Here is a 20,249-nt window from a genome sequence, read left to right on the forward strand (position 1 = left end):
TACCTTTACTTTTTAGTTTCTTTTCATGTGCTTGTGAGAAAAATTAGTAATCCTAAGCCCTAAGTGCCAAATAAATGATACAGGCAGCAGGTACTACTGAGTAAGCAGAAGGACTTAGTAGTCAGGGAAAGCATCCTGGAAGTGGTGAAATCTGAGCTGACTCCTGAAGGGTATTTGGAGGTAGAAAGCAGGGGAGAGCGCAGAGCAGATAGAGAGAATGGTTTATGCTTTCTTCCCAAAATGCTTGTGAAGCAGGTAATTTTTATTTTTCCCCATTTTTATTAATCCCCATTTTAAAGCTGAATAAACTGAGCTTCAGAGGGAAAAGTAATCTGCACATCAGTAGGTACATATGGGCAAGGCTAGGACTCAGTTCAGAACTGCAGGGCTTTTTTGCTACACCATTTTGACTGTTTCCAAAATTCAAATCCACTCTTGACAAAAAAACCACTGAAGATGGTTAAAAAAAAAAAAAAGTTCTATTACCATCTTTGAAATTAATTAAGAATTTCAAAATCCAATACTAAAATAAGAATAGCACTCATTTATATGGATAAATTCTATTATGTTTGTTTAAACAAATTACTCATACTGCTTTGTATCTAGTCAGACCCTGTCTATAGAATCTCTCTAACTACATGTTAAGCTACCTTGAGAGTAAGAACTGTATCTTATACTTTTTTGGAGTCTCACAACATCAAATGCAGGACCTTGCACATAGCTGGCATCAGCAGAATGGATCCATTGGTAAATACAACTCATAGCCCAAATCTCGATGCATTCTGAAGTTAAAATTGTCCAGAGGGACAGTTACCTGGGTCTCATAGACGCCTTCAATGTCTGGTGCAGACAAATCAGCATTGATCTCATTGATGTGTTCCTGATACATGTCCTCTGGCACTGAATACTCATACAGATTGTAGACCATGTTGGAACGAGGGAGAACTCTGTTCACCTGACAAAAGAATTATGGGTTTTTCCAGAATAGTCCCCAAACTGCCTTTTAAAAAATTGACAAGAGAGCTCACGGCAGGTCTTAGTGCTCCTTTTGACAAGATCACAGCAAAAGCCATGGATGCAGCAGGGGATAGGGGTTAGATGGCTTGGAGTGGAAGTCCAAGCTCTTGGCTTCAAATTCCAGTTGTGCCAGTTAAAACCCTTTAGCTTTCTTAAACCTGTTTCCTTATCCACAAATTGGGGGAGTTGGACTAAGTGATTTCTAAAGCTGTGCCAATTCTAAATTTATGATCCTAGGGGAAAAGTCTGGTGAAGGCCCTAGAATTAAAGCATGAATGGAGTAACAGGGCTGTCAGTACAGACAGAACTAACTCATGCACAGCCCTCAATGAATCCCATGGGAACGGTGCTATGGAAAAACAAGTGCTCCTCCCACTCCCATCTCTGACCCCCGATTCTCACCTAATTCAAGATGTGCTTGAGCTTCTCCTGAGTCTTCTTCCCCTATTCCCCAGGCTCCTTCCTTCTTGGTAACCTCATGTTCCATCTCTCTGACAGCCAGAATGATTGTTTCATCCCCTTTCCCTTCCTTCTCTGTGCTATGCTCATGTTAGTTCCCCTCCTAAAAGGTCTTTCTTGCTTCTCTTGCTTTTCAGAATCCTGCTCCTTCAAGTCCCAATACTCTACTTACCTTGATTTCCATCACTCCTAGTGAACTATCCCATCCGAACTCTCATTCTCTGTGTACTACATATTTGAACATTTCATTCAGTAAAGCAGTGTTTTGTATTTATGTCTAGGATCTCTTGAACTGGCTGGGATTTTGAAAACAAGGACTCTCTCACTTAGGTCTCCCACAGTGGAAGATAGTCCCTCAATAAACATGTATCTGAGGAAGTAAATGAGCACACTGACTGGGGAACTCAAGATGAGACACTGCCTGAATGCCCAAGAAGTATAATTCTAATAATGAATGATTCCACAGCACTTTGAGCTTTATAAATTACTTTTGTCATAATTACTTTGTGAAGAGATAGAGGTATTCTCTCTATTTTACACATATGCAAACTGAGGCTTAGAGAAAGTAAGGGGCTTAGCCATGTCTATGCTGTTAGGAGCTGAGACTCATACTCCAGCCTCTTGCCTCTGAATCCAATGCTCCAGCCATCAGAGCTATACTGTAAGGTTCAAAAACAGGCTCAAGAAAAAGAGCTCTGAGGACCAGAAAGTGACTTAATTTTAAAATGTAACCAAATCTATATTTTACTGTATTTTTATTTGGTTAAATATTTCTCAGTTACATTTTAAATTGGGTTTGTGCTGCACTCAGGAGTGTTTGGGCCTTGTGCTACATACACCATCCTGGCAACAACATGCTAAGACATCATGAGATATCTATCCTTCCTCATTCTGATGGGATAGCACGGGAGAGAGGTCAATTCAAAACTACAATAGGACAGGTTTTCTTGGAGGATCAGAGTGAGGAAAACCAAGAAAGGAAGACCAAGCAGAATACCAAAATGCATCTGCTTGCTGATCTCACTAGCCCCTCCAATGCTATAGGATCGCCATGTTGTAGGGGTTGTCTCTGGCACCTTACGGAAAGAAGATCCATCTTCTTCCTTAGGCACACGCTGGTTCACATAAAACACACGGGGGATATTCAGCTTGATACAGTGTAGATCATTGCCAATGACAGCCCAAAGTCTGAACAGGCCAGGTTGGGAAGTCTCACTGATCTGCAAGGAGAACACAAAACATAGCGCAGTAATGACCCTGACCTGTAGCATGGTTTATTCTGCCCAAATCCTGAGGACAACACCACTGCCAAAGAAAAGCTCCAGAATACAGCCCAGAGGACCATGGGGTCTGGTCTTCCACCCAGTCTGGTATGAATGCCAGCTCACACCACTGGGATTTGCCTTCTTTCTCCTAGCCTGCTCCAAAGAATGACTAGAGATATTGTTACACATTATTGTCATTTGGAGGGACGATCAAAGTGCTGCACTAACTCAGCTAAACCTGAAACCTAATTCCTGTCTTTCTCCTCCTCATTCCATCCTGATGCAGACTGTAGGCAACAATTAGCTTCCGGGTCTCCATTGTCCCAGGGCCTCATTTCTCTGAAGCTGGATCTAGTAGAGTCTTGATTTTACTGCAAAAATATATTTGCTTCTTCACCCCATCTAGGAAATTACTCCTCCATACCTGCACGATCTGCCAAGGCAGGTCCAGGATGCTGCGGGCTGTTCTCCGCAGGAAGTGCCCTAGTCCTGTGGTTGGGCCGTCACGAATGACGCCTGAGCTCAGCACCCTGTCTTTGGTCTCCACACGCCGTTTCTTCCTGCGCTCTTGGCGCTGACGGGCCTGTAGCTCCCACTTCTTCTTATGAAATGAGAGCCACACGAGCCACTCTTCCTGGAAAGAAAGTGTGAAAGGATCTGTGTAAGCAGGAAGGGAAAAAGTCAACAATAGCTTCAGAAACACCAGTACCCTCTGGACAGCTTGCAAGAATGTTTCCCTTTGGATGTGCTCTAAGAATCAGGTTCTACTAAGAGGCCTAAAGGCTTCCAGATCAGGGGTCAGAGGACACAGCAGGTCCCTTTGGGGAGATGAGTCCATGGAGGAGTTTGAGCCTCTGACAATGAGGACTTTGTGTTGACCCCTTCACTGACTTACCTTGGTTGTACCAAGAGATGGTGGCTGTCCCAAAATTTCTCGCCAAGACTGTGTCAACTCTAAATTTTGGGACTCTTCTTGGCTCTCTATAGGGACTCTCTTCCTTTTGGTGGCAATCGGGACTGCTGGCTGCAACGGCTTGGTGACACCGAGGTCCTCCATATCCAGAATCCCATGTCCCTGGCTACCCTCTGGATGCTGATTGATAGTGACCTAGAAACAAGAAGTCCAAGAGTCGAGGACTATGGCAGTAGTATAACTCACGCTTCATACCACCAACTTTCTGACATCTGGTAGTTGTTCAGTAAGTACCATTCCCTTATCATTATCAAAATGATGATGTCTTGACTGACAGACCACATGACACGTCTAAGCTGATGATCAGGAAGTATGGAAAGAAGGGATGTTGAGGCAAAAGCAAGCTATTTAGAAAGAAAGGCAGACTATTTTTTGTTTCTCACCAAAAAGAGAAAGACAGAAATACTTGTGTCTAATGACTAGAATGAAATTAAACAGAAAATACTTAAGAATAAGAAGCATTCAGGGATAGCTAGACAGCGCGGTGGATAGAACACCAGTTCTGAAGGCAGAAGGACCTGAGTTCAAAACAAAGTGTCTGAGACACAACACTTCCCGGCTATGTGACCCTGGGCAAGTCACTTAACTCCAACTGCCTCAGCAAAAAAAAAAAAAAAAAAAAAAAAAAAAGAAAGAAAAAAGAAATATTGAGAAAAAAATATTTAAAATAAAAAAGAAGCATTCACCAAAGAAAATTTTTTCAGAGGAAGAAAAAGAATTTAAGGAAATGAGATTTGCAAAAGAGATGCTGGGAGGAATCTAGAAAGGGCTGAAATAATAGATCATGGTTAAGCAATTGCAGAGAGGACAGTTTTAGCTTAAAAGCAACAGGTGATGCTTTTAAGTCTAACAGGTAAGAAGAATATGTTCCCTGGGGGGCGGGGTGAAGAAGGAGCTGGCCAGGCTGGGAGTGCTATCATAAAAGCCTCATCACCAAGGTAAGGCATATCAAGCAGGTTTGGACGCCAATGCTACATACCTGCATTGCTGCGAGCTCTGTCTCTTGTCTTGAGACAGACACTCCCTTGACCATGCATCCCTAATCTGTCCTCAACAAGGTCCTTCTTACCTGTCTTTTGCCCTCGTGAATAAAAAGCTCACTGATCTTCTTCTGCTTATATATATCATGCTTCTCCATCAGCTTCTTATGTAGCCAATCAGGGTGTCGGACACGTGGCACTGGGTTCTTCACCTAGAGAAAACAGCATCCGGATCAGGGAAAGGTGTTTGTCCAGCTCTCGGGCTGCTCTGGGCCCTCTTCTTGTGGCTCTCAATCATACCTGCTGCAGGGCTGCAGGAATGGTGATGATCTTCTGGATGGCACTCCCAAGTCTTTCGATGTAGTAATCCCAGTCCAGGATCTATTTATGAATGTGATTCAGAAAAACACAATCAGAGGACCAAGAGGCACGAGAAACAGAAAGCACATTTTGGAGAACAGGTACAAGTTGGCTGTCCTCTGTACTGGTATTTTTTACACCAGCATCAAGCTTTCCCATTGTTCCAGCCACATGTCACTTTTAGCCACTAAGGTAATTCTAGAGTCCTGTGACTGCAGGAACTCACTGAGAGTCACAAAAAAATGGCCAGGGAGGCAGGATGTCCAGGGGAAAGAGCATTGGCTTTGGTTTCTGAGCACCCAGTGGTTCAAATCTCATCTCTGCTTCCACCTAGTTGTGTGACCACAGGCAGATCACTTAACCTGGATGAGCCTCAGTTTTCTCATCTGTAAATGGAGAGGGCTGGACTAGGTGACCCACGAGGTCCCTTCCAATTCTAAATCTGCAAGCCTTTGGGTCAGGCGTCATCCTGGTGAATCCTGGATAGTCTCATTTGCCAGGATTCCCTTCTTGAGGAGTTGGGTATAGAACAGTCTTATGACTTACTGTCCGAATGTCAAAGTCTTGCAGGGAAGAGCTCTTGAGCCATTTCCGGAGGAAGTGTTTTCTTACTGTGGGCTCTGCTTGGAAAATAGCAAGTGGGATGGCCCTAGGTAACACAGCAATGTCCATGTTATTCGCCAAAAGGACCCAGCACCTCCTCTACCCCATTATCCAGAACAGAATGTGCTCTTCCTATTTATCATCCCTGACAAATCCCATTGCTTGGCCCGTAAAACGTTTGTAATCCAATCACAGATATCCCAGAGAGACTCAGTTAATGCTCAATCTTGCTTGATCGTAATGTGCATATCTTTTCTTAACCTTCTGACTCCTTCTTTCTCAATGCATCATCAGCACTTTGAGCTTCTTGTAATAATTACCTCTCTGTGACTGGAGACCCTTCAGGTTTGCGGGAAATGATGAAGCGACAGCTCAGCCCAGCATCCTTCACCATCTGATCTCCCAAGAACTCGGCCAGTCTCTTGGCTGTACTGATGGATGTGGATTTTTGCTCTCCATAGTCTTCCAGTTTCCGAGACATGGAGCGGTTTTCAGAGATCAGTTCAAACAGTTCTGAGTCTGGCATGTTGGCTGCCTAGGGAGGAGAGTCCACAAACCATTTCTAGGGATATGTTAACAGTATGGAAGCCTAACAACATTTCCCCTTAGATTGTCCCTCACATGGAATTTCCCATTTCAGAATTTCTATAGTCTGAATATATTTACAGCAGGATATGATGGAATATATATTGGACTGAGGGTTGGGATAATAGAGGGTCTCTTCCTAGTCCTGCCACTTGTCTTTTGACCTTTTACCTATCATTTACTCTTTTATCATTATTGTTCAGTCACTTTAATTGTGTCGACTCTGTGACCTCATCTGGGGTTCTCTTGGCACAGATACTGGAATGGTTGGCCATGTGCTTCTCTAGCTCATTTTACAGATGAGGTACCCGAGGCAAACAGAGTTAAGGGACTTGCCCAGAGTCACACAGCTAGGAAATATCTGAGGCTAGATTTGAACACAGGTGTTCCTGACTCCAGGCCCAGAATTCTATCCACTTGCCACCAAGCTGCCCCATTTAACTTCACTTTCTGCATTTATTAAAAAGAAGAAGGACAGGAATTAGAATAAATGATCTTGAAGGCCTCTATTCTATGATTCTCTAAATTAGCTGAGGGAGATTTCAAAAAAAACATTAGTGAGGAAAACTTCCTTTGGTCAGAATTCATTAAGCCTAAGGGTTTATCTGCCTTCAAAGGCAGAAGGGATGATTTGACTCTTTTGGGTTACTTATACCTGTCTCCCACAGAAACTCACACAATAAGGCTAAGCAGCACAGTATTAGGGAATGAGGGCTAGAATGAGATTCCGAAGGTCTGGGCTAGAGACCTAACTTTGACACTTTTAGCTCTGTGATCCTTGCCAGAACCATTCATCTTTCTTTTCCTCCCTAGCTTTCTGATTCACTATAAGGATCAAATGAGATCAACAAACACTCAGTGTCTACTATGCACTGGGCTAGGCACTGAGATTACAAAAGTAAAAACAACAGCATGTATACTTATAAGGTTATATTAAAAATAATAAAATATTAATAAAGTAAGTAAAAGATAATTTTTGGTAGGTCATTAGCAACCTGAGGGATATGAAATGCCTTGTGTAAGAGAAAATGTTTAAAGGGAGCTTTGAAAACTTAAAAAAAAAAAAAAAAGAAAGAAAGATGCTAGAAAATGCAACCAATTGAGCACTATCAGGAAATCCAAGAAAAAAAAAATTGCAATAAGATATTTTTCTAGTCCAGGTCAGCATTGGAAGATAGTCAGAGACATCTTTAAACACTAGATACAAAATCTAACCAGGAATGGTCATATCAAATATTCTAGAACAGGAAAAGATTGTATGCCAGGACAAGACCCAAATCAAAGAGGAGTTTAAAATTGTGCAGGGTACAGAGATACAGAAAAAACAGTGCAGGGATCAGTTGCTGACTTCCCAGTTTCAGAGGAAACCAAGTTGAGGATACGTATCTAAAGATGTCATTCTAGGTTCTAGGCTGTGTACCAAGCAAAGCACAAGTTCAGAAACAAGAAGCATTATATGGCTTAGACCCTAGAAGCAAAGCAGGATCTTAGTTCTAGCTAAGTCTAAAATCTACAGCAGAATAAGTAGGGATGGAATCTTAGCACAAAAGGAAACTTCTAGTTCTGTTACTGAATCAACACAGCTTCCAGCCTGGCTAAGAATAGGAGAGTCCAAAAGCAATCTACTAGAACTCCAAACAGGGTAAGCTCATAGGCACATTGTTCAGACCCAAACCCAGATCATGAATTTTAAGAGTTCACACCAGAGTTGGGGGAAGAGGGAGAGAGTGATCCATCAAATTTTGCCGTGGAATCAGACCACTTCAGAAATTACACAAGTTGGAAGGTTCTTAGTCTTGTGTTTCTAAGATTCTGGAATCATACAATATGCAATACTCTTATGAAAGCAGCAGTTGCAGCAGCACAAACATTCTCTCCAGAAGTGTGCAGAGACTGGCCCTAAGAACTAGTCTGGAGTCAAGAAGTAGGCTGAAAGAACAGGCAAACAAAGTAAAGAATCCCATCATTAAAAGCTGTGATGATGACAGGTATGCTCAAGACATAAACCTAAAAGCAAATGACTCCAAAATATCTACAAGCAAAGTATCAAAAAAAATTATAGCTTGGGCACAAATTCAAATAATTCCTGGAAGCAAATAGGGGTTTAAAAAAAAAAAAAAAAAAAAAAAAGGTTGGGTTTTTTTTTTAAAGTGTCAAAAAATATTTTTATAACATTAGAGAAAAAAATTATAAAAGAGATGAGAGCTAAGGAAAAAAATGATTGAAAGGTAATAAACAGATTATCACAAGAGACAGGAAACCTTTATCCATTCAATAAATTCCTGGAAAATTAAAATGGACCACATAGAAGATAATGACTTCAGGAAATTTTAAGATCTATCAAAAACAAAGTCAAAGGATTGAAAAAATAGAAAAAAAAAGCAAGGTAACTCAAAGCAAAAACAACTGATCTGGAAAACAGAACAAGGAAAGATAATTTAAGAATCATTGTACCTGAAAGCTATGACCAAAAAAGTTAATCTGACCAAAATATTTCAATAATTACCTAGAGATTTTAGAATCAGAGGGCAAAGGAGAAGATCACAGAGAGGATTACATATAACTTAGTAGCTACCACAAGAAGAGAACAAAGGTTTTGAATGCAAAATTCTGGAAGGCAAAGAGGGTTAGGAGAAGAGGAGGAGCGGAAGAGGGAGATTTACAATCAAAAATATCTTAATTACTAAACTGAATATAATGAGAAGGTAGAACTCATGAGAAAAGTTGATGTTGGTAAAGATTAAAAGCAAAAGGAAAAGGGGATGGCCAAGGATGAGGGTCATGGATAAACACAGTGTCATGGAAAGAACAAACATGAGCTTGGATAGACTTTTAAGAGAGTGAGAAAGTTTTGGAGTGCTATGGTTCATGAGGTTACAGAGTCAGACATGACTAAACAACTAAACACAAAACTGAGTGTATTGTAGAGGAAAAATATAAACCTTAATGAATGAAACAAAGGACTTCCAAGCATTCCTAATGAAAAGATTAGAGTATACTGAAACTAAAAAAAAATAACAATTCCGAAGAAAAGGTAATGAAACCTCTCCTCTCAACAGGAAGGTCTGTGAATAAATCCTGTGGAAAAATGCCATACAAATTATTTTTAAAAAGCAAGACTTGAGGGGTTCTAAGGAGCAGAAGCAAGGAGGCAATGCATGGAGGACTGCAATGTCACATGGGAGAAACATCAAAGTGAGCACATTTAGCTGGGCTTTGCAGAATCCCAGGGCTGCAAACAATACACTGAGGATGCCAAAAATTCCACCTCAGAGCCGACCAGGAAGGCCCGCTATAATATCTCAGCAGGTGGTCATGAAGTCATTGGGTGAGGAGACGCAGTGAGCCCTTTGGGCAGCCTGCTTGACTTTTGGACTTTAAGAAGACCATCTTTGCAACTTGAACCTGATTCTCTGTAACAATGTTCCTAGTTCAACCCCATAGGAGTCTAATCCTTCTTTCACATGACTGCCCTTCAAATATGAGAAGACCACCATCCTGACTCACACTAAGATAACACATATAAAGTATATTCACTGTAAATGGACAGTGCTCCCTAGTACTACCACATGTAAAAACAGTGCACACCAGGAGCAATACGTACCCTGCTGTAGAGAACATCTAACCAATAATCTGCTACTTTGGCAACAGACCCATAGACCTCCTCCAAGGTGTTGCCCTTTAGGAATGCTTCAAACACTGACGACTGGAAGATCTTAATCAGCTGTAGTTCTCCACGCCGTTTGACCTCAAAGCCCTTTAGCTCAGCCAAGGAGCCATCTTCATTGAACACAGCATATCTACAAGAGTGTAGGAAATCAGTTAGTGGACATGTCCTTTACCCTTCTCTTCTATGTGCAGGTAGGTTGCCATGCCCCTGATGCCCCTCCACATCCAGCCTGTTGTTCTTGAACCAAGAGCTGTCCTGTCCCCATAGGAGAACTCTCACAGGAACACAGGCAGTTTAAAAATAACATAACCATCCTCTGTGCCATAACCATTGAGGAGGGTCTTCTCAGTGTGTCATTCTGGCACCAAGGTGAGACCTGAATTCTCAAAGGCTATAAGCTCTACCATGTCCTATCAAGCTAAAGAGCCCAGCATTGGCTACTGTTGGAGGACGGGCTCCATTAAGCTCAAAGAGGCTCCTTCCTGCTTTGGCTACAAGGCAATAATAGATAATCTAGAAATAGCAGTTCTCAAAGCCCATCTGCCAACTGAGTTAGCAAAAAAAGAATCTCAAAATCAGGCGCAAAAACTCCTCCAAGAAATTATTCTTCACATTCAAAATCTTTGGCCATCAATTCCATTCCTTTAGGAATTGGCAGAACTTCCTACTGTTTGTCCCATTGGCTTATGGAAGTGCTGGGTTCTCAACCTTCAGCTGGTCTACACATGCTAAACTCAATTCCACAGTCAATATTCTCTAACTAGGAAGAGTTTCTTCTACCTTTTCTTCAGTTTCTTCCCCTCCTCCTTGGAAGCTGGAAGAATCATAGCAAGGTATGGACCATCCACTTCAAAGAAGATGCTGTTTTCTGAGCGGGTGATGTAAGTGAGGGAAGTGGGCTCAGTAAGCTCTTGATACTGATCATTTGTGAAGCCTTCCTGCAGGTGAACAGACAAAAATCTCTCACTCTCCAGAGTTAAGGTCTCCGGAGCTCTAGGCAGTACTTAAGTGGAAAGAGAATTACAAATTCCCTCACAGGCAACTCATTAGAACAAATCAAACAAGGACATCATCTTTCTAAGCCCTTCCCTTCCCTACATCCATCAGAAGAATACTCCTGAACTCAAGGCAGGGATTTCACTTCCATAATATTCAAGTCAGCTCTCTTTGTAATCCATGTAAACACTAAGGCTGCATAGTCTTTCTATGAGAAAGAAGAACATTTTTATTTCTTAGAAGCTGCAGAATAAAGGGGATGAGGTTAAAATTTTAATTGAAGTTTAAATGAGGTTAAAATGTTAATGCTGTACAGGTCAGAGGACAGATACTGCTAGATGCACTCCCCCATTCCTTGAGAATCCAAGCTAACCGTGGAAAGGAGAGCACAGCAGAGAAAGGACTGTAGAGGCAGTAACTTGGAGAGCTCCAAGAGAAGGGTATAAGTCTACCAAGAGAAATTTATTTCCTAATTGGAGAAACAACATGCTCAAAATCAGAAAAACAGTAACACAAAGAGATGAGTTGGTATTCTGCATCAATTTAAGAGATATTATTACAGTTCTATGGGTGGTTTGGTCAAATTCAATCAGGATACCTTTCTAATGTCTCCAAGATTAAATCTCTACAATATAACTTAATTATTTTGTTTGAAGTAAAATAGAATTTGTCAAATTCAAAACTGAAATGAAAATATATTCTAATTCTAAATATACAGAAAGTCCCTGCTTTTAGAAATCCTAGTGTAAAGAGTATCACATAATCCCATAGGAAATAAGCAAATAAATCATCAATGATATAAGAACAAAGATGTGACATTTATAAACTTTTAATCATTTTAAGAAGAAAAATGATACTCTGTGGGGACTACATAATTGGTTACATAAAGCTTCTTAATGGTATTAAGCATACATATAGCACATTAACAGAGGTTCCATCATTTAGCCATATCATATACTTGTTACAGTAGTCTATCAAATGCCAGCCCATTCTTCTTCCTTTCTAGGAGTCTGGTGTCCAGACCACAATTCAACTCTCCATGGTCCTACTACAGCCTTGAATCTCTCCTCCCTGGCCTCTCATGTCAAGCTAACCCCCTCCACTCTGTGATATTTCTACAAACTATCTTCTCCCACCATTAAAACTGGGCCAAGAGCCAATGAAAGAAATACCAACCATGGTGACTCAGTCCATTACAAATTTATGCTATTTAATCTTGGCTCTCACCACTGCAGGACAATCCTCCATCATTCCCCGACTCTCAGTCATACTCCCTTCTCCAAGAACCATTACAAATCTTCTATCTTAAGTCTTCTATGCCATTTCTCTTCAATCCATCTCACTAGAGCACCTCACTTGAGACAATCAAGGTGTCTCTGAGGCTCTGCTTCCCTACTTCATACCTCAAAGGTCTCCATTCTCTTTCTTCATTCTAGACTTGAATTGACTCTTATAACCAAGATCAGTTCCTCTACTGGTATCCTTGATTCTGAATCTTCCTTTCTCCCCGAGGAATATGTCCTTTAGATCAATCCCTATCTTTCATCCTCAGCCTTTCCTTAGGTACTGCTCTTTTCCTACTGCCTAAAAGTCTCTCGATTCTCAAGTAAATTTGATATTACTATGCCATTCCTTCCATTTTTTTTTTTATCACTGATTCCTTTCATAGTAAAAATCTTATAAAAGGCTTCATTTCTCAAATACATAGAAAACTAAGTCAAGTTTTTAAGAATACAAGTCATTTCTCCAGTAGATAAATGATCAAAGAATATGAACAGGCAATTTTCAGAAGTTATCAAAGCTACTTATGGTCATCTAAAAAAATGCTCTGAATCATCATTGATTAGAGAATATAAATTAAAACAACTTTGAAATATCATTCTCAAAAAAAAAAAAATATCATTCTCATACCTACTGCCTCACATTCAGATTAGCTAATATGACATAAAAGGAAAATAACAAATATTGGTGGGAAACTGGGACAACACTGCTGATGGAGCTGATCCAAACATTCTAGAGGGCAATTTAGAACTATGCTCAAAAGGCAATCAAACTGTGCATACCGTTTGGCCCAACAATACTACTATTAGCTCTATATCCCAAAGACATTAAAGAAAAAGGAAAAATACCTGCTAAAAATGTTTATAGCAGCTTTTTGTGACAGCAAAGAATTGAAAATTAAGAGGATGCTCTTATTGGAGAATGACTGGACGAGATGTGGTATATGATTTTGATGGACTATTACTGCACCATAAGAAATGATGAGCAGGAAGGATGGCTTCAGGAAAACCTGGAAAGACTTATGTGAACTGATGCAAAGTGAAAGGAGCAACATCAGAAAACAATCTATATAATAACAGCAATATTGTACAATGATCAAACTGTGAAATGACTTGGGTATCCCAATCACTATAACGATCCAAGACTATTCTAAAAATATATAAAGGAAAATGCTATTTACATTAACAAAAGAACTGATTATCAATACAGATTAAAGCATAAATTCTCTCACTTTATTTGTCTTGCTTTCTTTTGCAACATAGCCAATATGGAAATGCTTTGCATGATTTTGCATGTACAATTGATATCACATTTCTTGCGTTATTGGATAGATCAGAGGTGGGAGGGAGAAAATTTCAAATTCAAAATTTCCTTTAAATGAATGTGCAAAAGAAATAAAGAATTTTTAAAAAGAATTTTTTTACAAAAAAATTATCTTTATTGCTTCCAATTAATGCTCTACTCCTCAATATTTTTAATCTGTCTTTCATCCCAACACTTTTTTTTTTTAATTAAAGCTTTTTATCTACAAAACATATGCACTGGTAATTTTTCAACATTGACCCTTGCCAAACTTTCAGTTCCAAATTCTTCCTTCTTTCCCCTCACCTCCTCCCCTAGATGGCAGGTAGTTCAATACATGTTAAAATATATGTTAAATCTAATATATGTATACATATTTATACAGTTATCTTGCTGCAGAAGAAAAATTAGATCTAGAAAGAAAAAAAAAAACAAACCCTGAGAAGGAAAGCAAAATGTAAGCAAACATCAGGAGAAAGCATGGAAATGCCACCTTCAATTCCCACAAACTTCTCTCTGGATAATATGGCTTTCTTCATCACTGAAAAATTGGAACTGGTTTGAATCATCTCATTGTTGAAGACAGCCACATCCATCAGAATTGATCATCATTATAGTCTTATTGCTGTGTATAATGATCTCTTGGTTCTACTCATTTCACTTAGCATCAGTTCATGTAAGTCTCTCCAGATCTCTCTGAAATCATCCTGTTGGTCGTTTTTAATAGAACAATAATATTCCATAACATTCATATACCATAACTTATTCAGCCATTCTCCAACTGATGGGAAGCCACTTTTTCTTGTCACTACAAAAAGGGCTGACACAAACGTTTTTGCACATGTGAGTCCCTTTCCCTCCTTTAAGATCTCTTTGGGATATTAAGTCCAGTAGAAACACTATTGGGTCTAAGAGTATATACAGTTTGAGCATAATTCCAAAATATTTTTGAGCATAGTTCGAAATTGCTCTTCACAATGGTTAGATCCATTCACAATTCCACCAACAATGTATCAGTGTCCCAGCTTTCCCACATCCCCTCCAACATCAGTCATCTTTTCCTGTCATCTTAGCCAATCTGACATGGTATCTCAGAGTTGTCTTAATTTCAATTTCTCTATCAACAGTGATTTGAAGTACCTTTTCATATGACTAAAAATTCAATTCCCAACACTATAGGAAAACTTTTGTTCCAGATCATCAGTAAGTAAATAAATGCTAAATTCAATTACTTTTCTAAGTTTCCATCTTACTTTGTCCACTACACCTTTTAACACTGTCATCCTCCAATCTCTGTTTCAGTGACAATGCCCTCTCCTAATTCTCCTACTACTTATATTTCTCATCCTATCTTCTTTCCTGAAGAAAATCATTCTTCTCCTGCTTCCTAAATATTAGTGTCCCCAAAGGCTTTAATCCTAGGTCTTTGTCCCTTCTCGATATATACTCTTTTCCTTGTTATAAATCAGAGAGATGATTTTGGCAACTTCCCTTCCCATGGTTCTATTAGCATCTATATATCCAGTAGTAATTATTCTCCTAAACGCTAGTCCCACTCAATTGGACTAGACACAGATTAGATTCAAAATCTTATTTAAATATCTCCATCATAATGTTCTTTTTACATTTTAAGATGCAACATGTTCATAATGTTATCTTCCCCTTGAAATTTACCCTCCTTCCACATTTCCCTATTTCTGTCAAGCGCCACATCATCCTTCTACTTACTTTAAGCATCATCTTTGACTCTTTCTTTCCCTTGATCCCCATAGCTAATCATTGCCAAATCTTACTAATCTTACTTCTACAACAGCTCTCAAAACTATCTTTTTCTCTCCTCTCATATGTAACCACTCCTTCAGTTCAGATACTTATTAAACTATAACCTCAACTAAATGGATATTAAACTATAGCATCAACTCAATGAGTGAGACTGAGGAATCTAGGATGATCCTAAGATAGTGCATCTGAGTTAACAAGACAGATGTTGATGTTCCAAAGAGAAACAGCAAATTTTGAAATACTATACTATAGCCCATCTAGTTCAAAATGTCCAATGGGTAATTAATGCCTATTGGATTAGAAAGCAATGAGGATTGGATCTTTAAAAATAGAACTTCTATATATATAACCTATGTGTGATGGAAGACATAGTTGACTATTTTCAAAAGATGCCATTTATTATTTATTAAAGAAACATTGGAGAATAAACAAATAAACTATTGCTTCATCATTGGTCTCTCCATCTCCAGTCTTTATCCCCTGCAAACTACTTTTCCGAAGTTGCCAAAATAATCTCCCCAATATCTTGACCCTCACTCAAAAATCACCATTGGTTTCTTATTGTCTCTAGGACAAAATATAATTCCTTCATAAAATATTTAAAGTTCTCCAAAATCAGGCTCAACTTCATTTTTCTAAATATATTTTAGAGGCCTCCCCTGTCATGCACTAAACTTTTCAGTCTAATAACAATAGTAGTAGTTAACATTTACACAGGATTTAAAAGTTTGCAAAGTGTTTTACCAAACAAGGAAGGAAGTGAGCAATTATTAAATATCTACCATATGTCAGGCATAGTGACAGGTGTTGGGAGACAAAAATTAAACACTCTTAGGAAGCTTATATTCTATCAGGAAAACAAGTACATTGATTAGACATACAAAATGCATACAAAGTACAAAATCATTATGGAGGAAAGGACATGAACATCTGGGAGGATCAGGAAAGGTTTCATGTAAAAGGTGGCACTTGGACTGACTTGTGAAGGAAATGAAGCAGAGGCAACTTCCAAACATGGAAACTAACCCGTACAAATGTGGGGAAATAATAGGTATACTTTTGTGAAGAACATCAAGAAAACCAGGCTGGCTTCACTGTAAAGCACAGGAAAGGAACAATTTATATACGAGATTAAAAAGATATTTTAGAATAAAGTCACAAACTACTTCAAAAAATAGACATTAGCATCATTTGAATTTATTATTATTGTTCCCATCTCACAGAGAAGAAAACAGATGCTCAGGATTGCACAAGTAGTAAGTTGAAAGTGAGATCTGATTCTTCTAAGTCCAATACTCTCCCCACCACACTTTTGTTCTCCCTGCAGCAAAAATTCCAAAATCATTTCCACTGACATAAGTGAAGATTTTTGAAGTTGTTTCTGCTTCCCCCTTTTGCCACTAGATGTCATGATTGTTTATTACAGCCTTGTCAAATGTATCAAAAACTTTTGAAAACTGTGAAAAGAAGTGCAAAATGATGCGGAGTCATGTCAAATAAATTTGACTAAGACTTCTCTGAAAGGACTAAACATTAAAAGCACATGATTTCCAATTTCCTTTTCTTTTTCTCATCTTGCATCTTCTACTTCCTTATGTGTCTTGCTTTCTCTCTATTTTACTGCTCAGTTGCAAGGCTGATGCCTTCTCTGCTTCAATAACCTAATGAAAAGTAATTTTCAAAAGACTTCATAACTCAACCTCTTCAAAGCTGCTTTCTCATCAGCAAAATGGAACTATGAGCTGTTATGTCTTCTCCATAGCACTGTTGCAAGGATCAAATGAGATCATATGTAAAGCACTTCACTGTATTGAAGCACTATTTTAAGTCAATTACTCATAAAAAGGAATGGCTAGGTCATGACCTTCAAGGGTAAAGGGAATATTCATACCCATAAACTCTGATGGGGGTCCATATGAACCCCCCATGTTGAATGATCAACATATTCTTAGATGCACAGGTTGGCAGAGTTGGAGGGAACTTGGAGTACAGAATGTTTGTGTTGGGCGAGAGCTTAGAATCAGGGTCTGAGCTGGGAGCAATCATAGAGCACATAATATTAAAGCTATGAGATAGTGTTGAATGTGGAGTCAGAGAACAGAGATTCAAATCTTAAAACTTTAGATTTCTTTTGCCTAGGTGAAGAAGGCCATTTTTTGCCTCAATTTCTACCTAGCCTCAATCCCTAAATGAGTTCGGCCTCAGTCACACTGGGGCCTGTTGAAGAACTTGACTTAAAAAAAACTTCTACTGCATCAAGCCATCTCCAGTTGTCCTGATCTCTATCCAGCCACTGGAACCAATTGGCTCTGGAGGGGAAAATGAGGCAGGTGACTCTGTCCAGCCCTCTCTCACTGAAATGCAATTAACTTGCATGTCATGATATCACCTCCCTGATGTTAAGGACCTCTTCAAGAAGAAAGGACAAACAGTTAATGATTTATTCAAGTGAGATTACTTTTCAATAAAGTTATTTCTTCTCCACTACTAACCAAGCAAGCACACATGATTTTATTCTGAGGTTCCACTTTTAATCCCCTTACTCATGGTATGGAGTACTTCCCCATTGATTCAGGATCATCTCACTTGTGTCCTCTCTTCAACTAACAATAAAATACAAATCAAGCATGATCTTCTGTTATTAATCACTGCTTCCTTTTCTCTCTTCTCCTATTTCACACATTTGCCACTGATAATCCTGTGCAAAACAATAGTTTGGGTTTGCAAATAGGACTGTAGTTGATTAAAAGGATTGCATATGTTTTACCTATAGCAGATTGCTTGCTTTCTTGAGAAAGGGGAAGGTAAGGGAGAAAGGGAGAAAAATGTGGAACACAAAATTTTACAGAAACATATGTTGATATGCAAAAGTATTTGTGGTAGCCTTTTGTAGCAGCAAGAAACTGGAAACTGAGTGGATGCCCATGAATTGGAAAATGGCTGAATAAGTTATGGTATATGAATGTTAAGGAATATTATTCTATAAGAAACGATCAGCAGGATGATTTCAGAAAGGCCTGAAGAGACTTACATGAACTGATGCTAAGTGAAGTAAGTAGAACCAAGAGAACATTGTACACAGCAACATCAAGATTATGTGATGACCAACTCTGACGGACGTGGCTCTTCTCAACAATGAGGTGATTCAGGTCAATTCCAATAGACTTGTGATGGAGAGAGCCATCTGCATCCAGAGAGAGGATGATGGGGACTGAATGTGGATCACAACATAGTATTTTCACTTTTTTTTGTTGTTGTTACTAGCCTGCTTTTTTTTCCCCTTTTCACCCTTTTTTGATCTGATTTTTCTTGTGTGGTATAAATATGGAAATATATACAGAAGAACTGCATATGTTTAATGTATATTGGATTACTAGAGAAGGGGGTGGGAAAAGAGGGAAAAAATTTGGAACACAAGATTTTGCAAGATGAATGTTGAAAACTATCTTTGCATGTGTTTTGAAAATAAAAGGCTGTTATTTTAAAAATGTATGTTGAAAACTATCTTTACATCTATTTGGAAAATTAAATACAGTCCCATTAAGTTAATTGAAAGTTAAGAAAAAGCTAATTCCATTGACTTACCTTCACCATGATATTTAACATAGCTCCAGGATAGGAGATGGTCACCTTGGGCTTCTTTGCATTGGTTGACTTGATGACAAAATTTTCTGGAAAGCTGTTTGGTAGGACACACCAGATTCCATCCGTGTCAAGCTCTAGAGGTCTCCTGGAATGGAAGCCACATATTAAATGTTGGAGGACATGCCTGAAAGTCTAGAAACTATCCTGGTGAGGGTGGTCATGTACTTAGGCCAGGTGCAGATGTATCAGCATCTATGTCTGGTCAAAAATGGATCAGTGAAACTTTTAAAGGATGTCCTCTTCGGTATCCTATTCTAACTAGCAATCCCTGGTTTCTATATCCTCCCATGTGTACATATCTCACTATGAGCATTGATATTCCATTCTGTCTTTCTATGTCAATACCTTGCATATCAAAGAATCACTGAGTTAGAGGTCTTAGTAACTTTCTAGTCCATTCACTATATGCCCATCAGTTGGAGAATGGGTGAATAAGTTGTGGTATATGAATGTCATGGAATATTATTGTTCTGTAAGAGATGATCAGCAGGATGATTTCAGAAAGGTCTGAAGAGACATGAACTGATGCTGAGTGAAGTGAATTGAACCAAGCGATCATTCTACATAGCAAAGACAAGATTATGTGATGATCAATTCTGATGGATGTGGCTCTTTTCAACAGCGAAGTGATTCAGGCCAAATCCACCCACTATAAATACCCGATGAAGTGTGTAAAGTGTTTGCCTGTAAAGTCTCATGTACCTTGCTCCAATCTATCTTCCAGCCTCCTTGGACATTATTCCCCTCTCCTCCACCCTCTGAAAAATAGCCACACTGACCATTCTCTGTTCCTTACTCATGATATTCCAAGTGTCCTATGTACCGACTATCCCCAATGCTTGAACTACCTTCTCTCCTCACCCTTTTTCTTTAATGCATCATCTCCCATATCTTCTCCATGAAGCCGTGCCTGAGTCTCCCAACTGCCAGTGCAAACTACCTTCTCTTTAACTGCTCTATACATACTTGTATTTATTAAATTTATATTAATGCTGCGTATTCTTGCATATGTACTTGTTGTCTCTGCATTAGAATGTAAGCTCATTCTTTGTAGAGCCAACTGGTGATGCAATAGAGAAGTAGGCCTAGTCAGGAAGACCTGAGTTCAAATCCAGGCTACTAGATAGAAAAACTGCCTCACTGATACTGAGTGAAACAAGCAGAACCAGGAATACTTTACACCAGGGGTCCTCAAACTTTTTAAATAGGGGCCAGTTCACTGTCCCTCAGACTGTTGGAGGGCCGGACTATAGTAAAAACAAAAACTTTGTTTTGTGGGCCTTTAAATAAAGAAACTTCATAGCCCTGGGTGAGAGGGATAATCGTCCTCA

General features: G+C 39.2%; 1 protein-coding gene across 3 annotated transcripts in view; it reads right to left on the minus strand.

Moving 5' to 3' along the window:
• POLE (DNA polymerase epsilon, catalytic subunit) overlaps nt 1-20,249 on the minus strand; it is a 62,427-nt gene that overhangs the window by 17,026 nt on the left and 25,152 nt on the right. For 2 of the 3 annotated variants that reach the window (XR_004232439.1, XM_003760915.4), the window contains exons 23-33: nt 18,859-19,003; nt 10,693-10,850; nt 9,847-10,042; nt 5,978-6,192; nt 5,601-5,703; nt 4,995-5,075; nt 4,784-4,906; nt 3,637-3,849; nt 3,166-3,375; nt 2,553-2,696; nt 815-955 (exon numbers count right to left, since the gene is read on the minus strand). Coding sequence is in view for 2 of the 3 variants with exons in the window: in XM_003760915.4 (XP_003760963.1) it covers nt 815-955; nt 2,553-2,696; nt 3,166-3,375; nt 3,637-3,849; nt 4,784-4,906; nt 4,995-5,075; nt 5,601-5,703; nt 5,978-6,192; nt 9,847-10,042; nt 10,693-10,850; nt 18,859-19,003 (1,729 nt within the window). In the remaining variant the exon portion in view is untranslated. The remainder of the gene's footprint in view (nt 1-814; nt 956-2,552; nt 2,697-3,165; nt 3,376-3,636; nt 3,850-4,783; nt 4,907-4,994; nt 5,076-5,600; nt 5,704-5,977; nt 6,193-9,846; nt 10,043-10,692; nt 10,851-18,858; nt 19,004-20,249) is intronic. The other variant, XM_031955515.1, reaches the window with a different exon arrangement.

The sequence above is a fragment of the Sarcophilus harrisii genome, chromosome 1, assembly GCF_902635505.1.
Source record: "Sarcophilus harrisii chromosome 1, mSarHar1.11, whole genome shotgun sequence".
Taxonomy (NCBI): domain Eukaryota; kingdom Metazoa; phylum Chordata; class Mammalia; order Dasyuromorphia; family Dasyuridae; genus Sarcophilus; species Sarcophilus harrisii.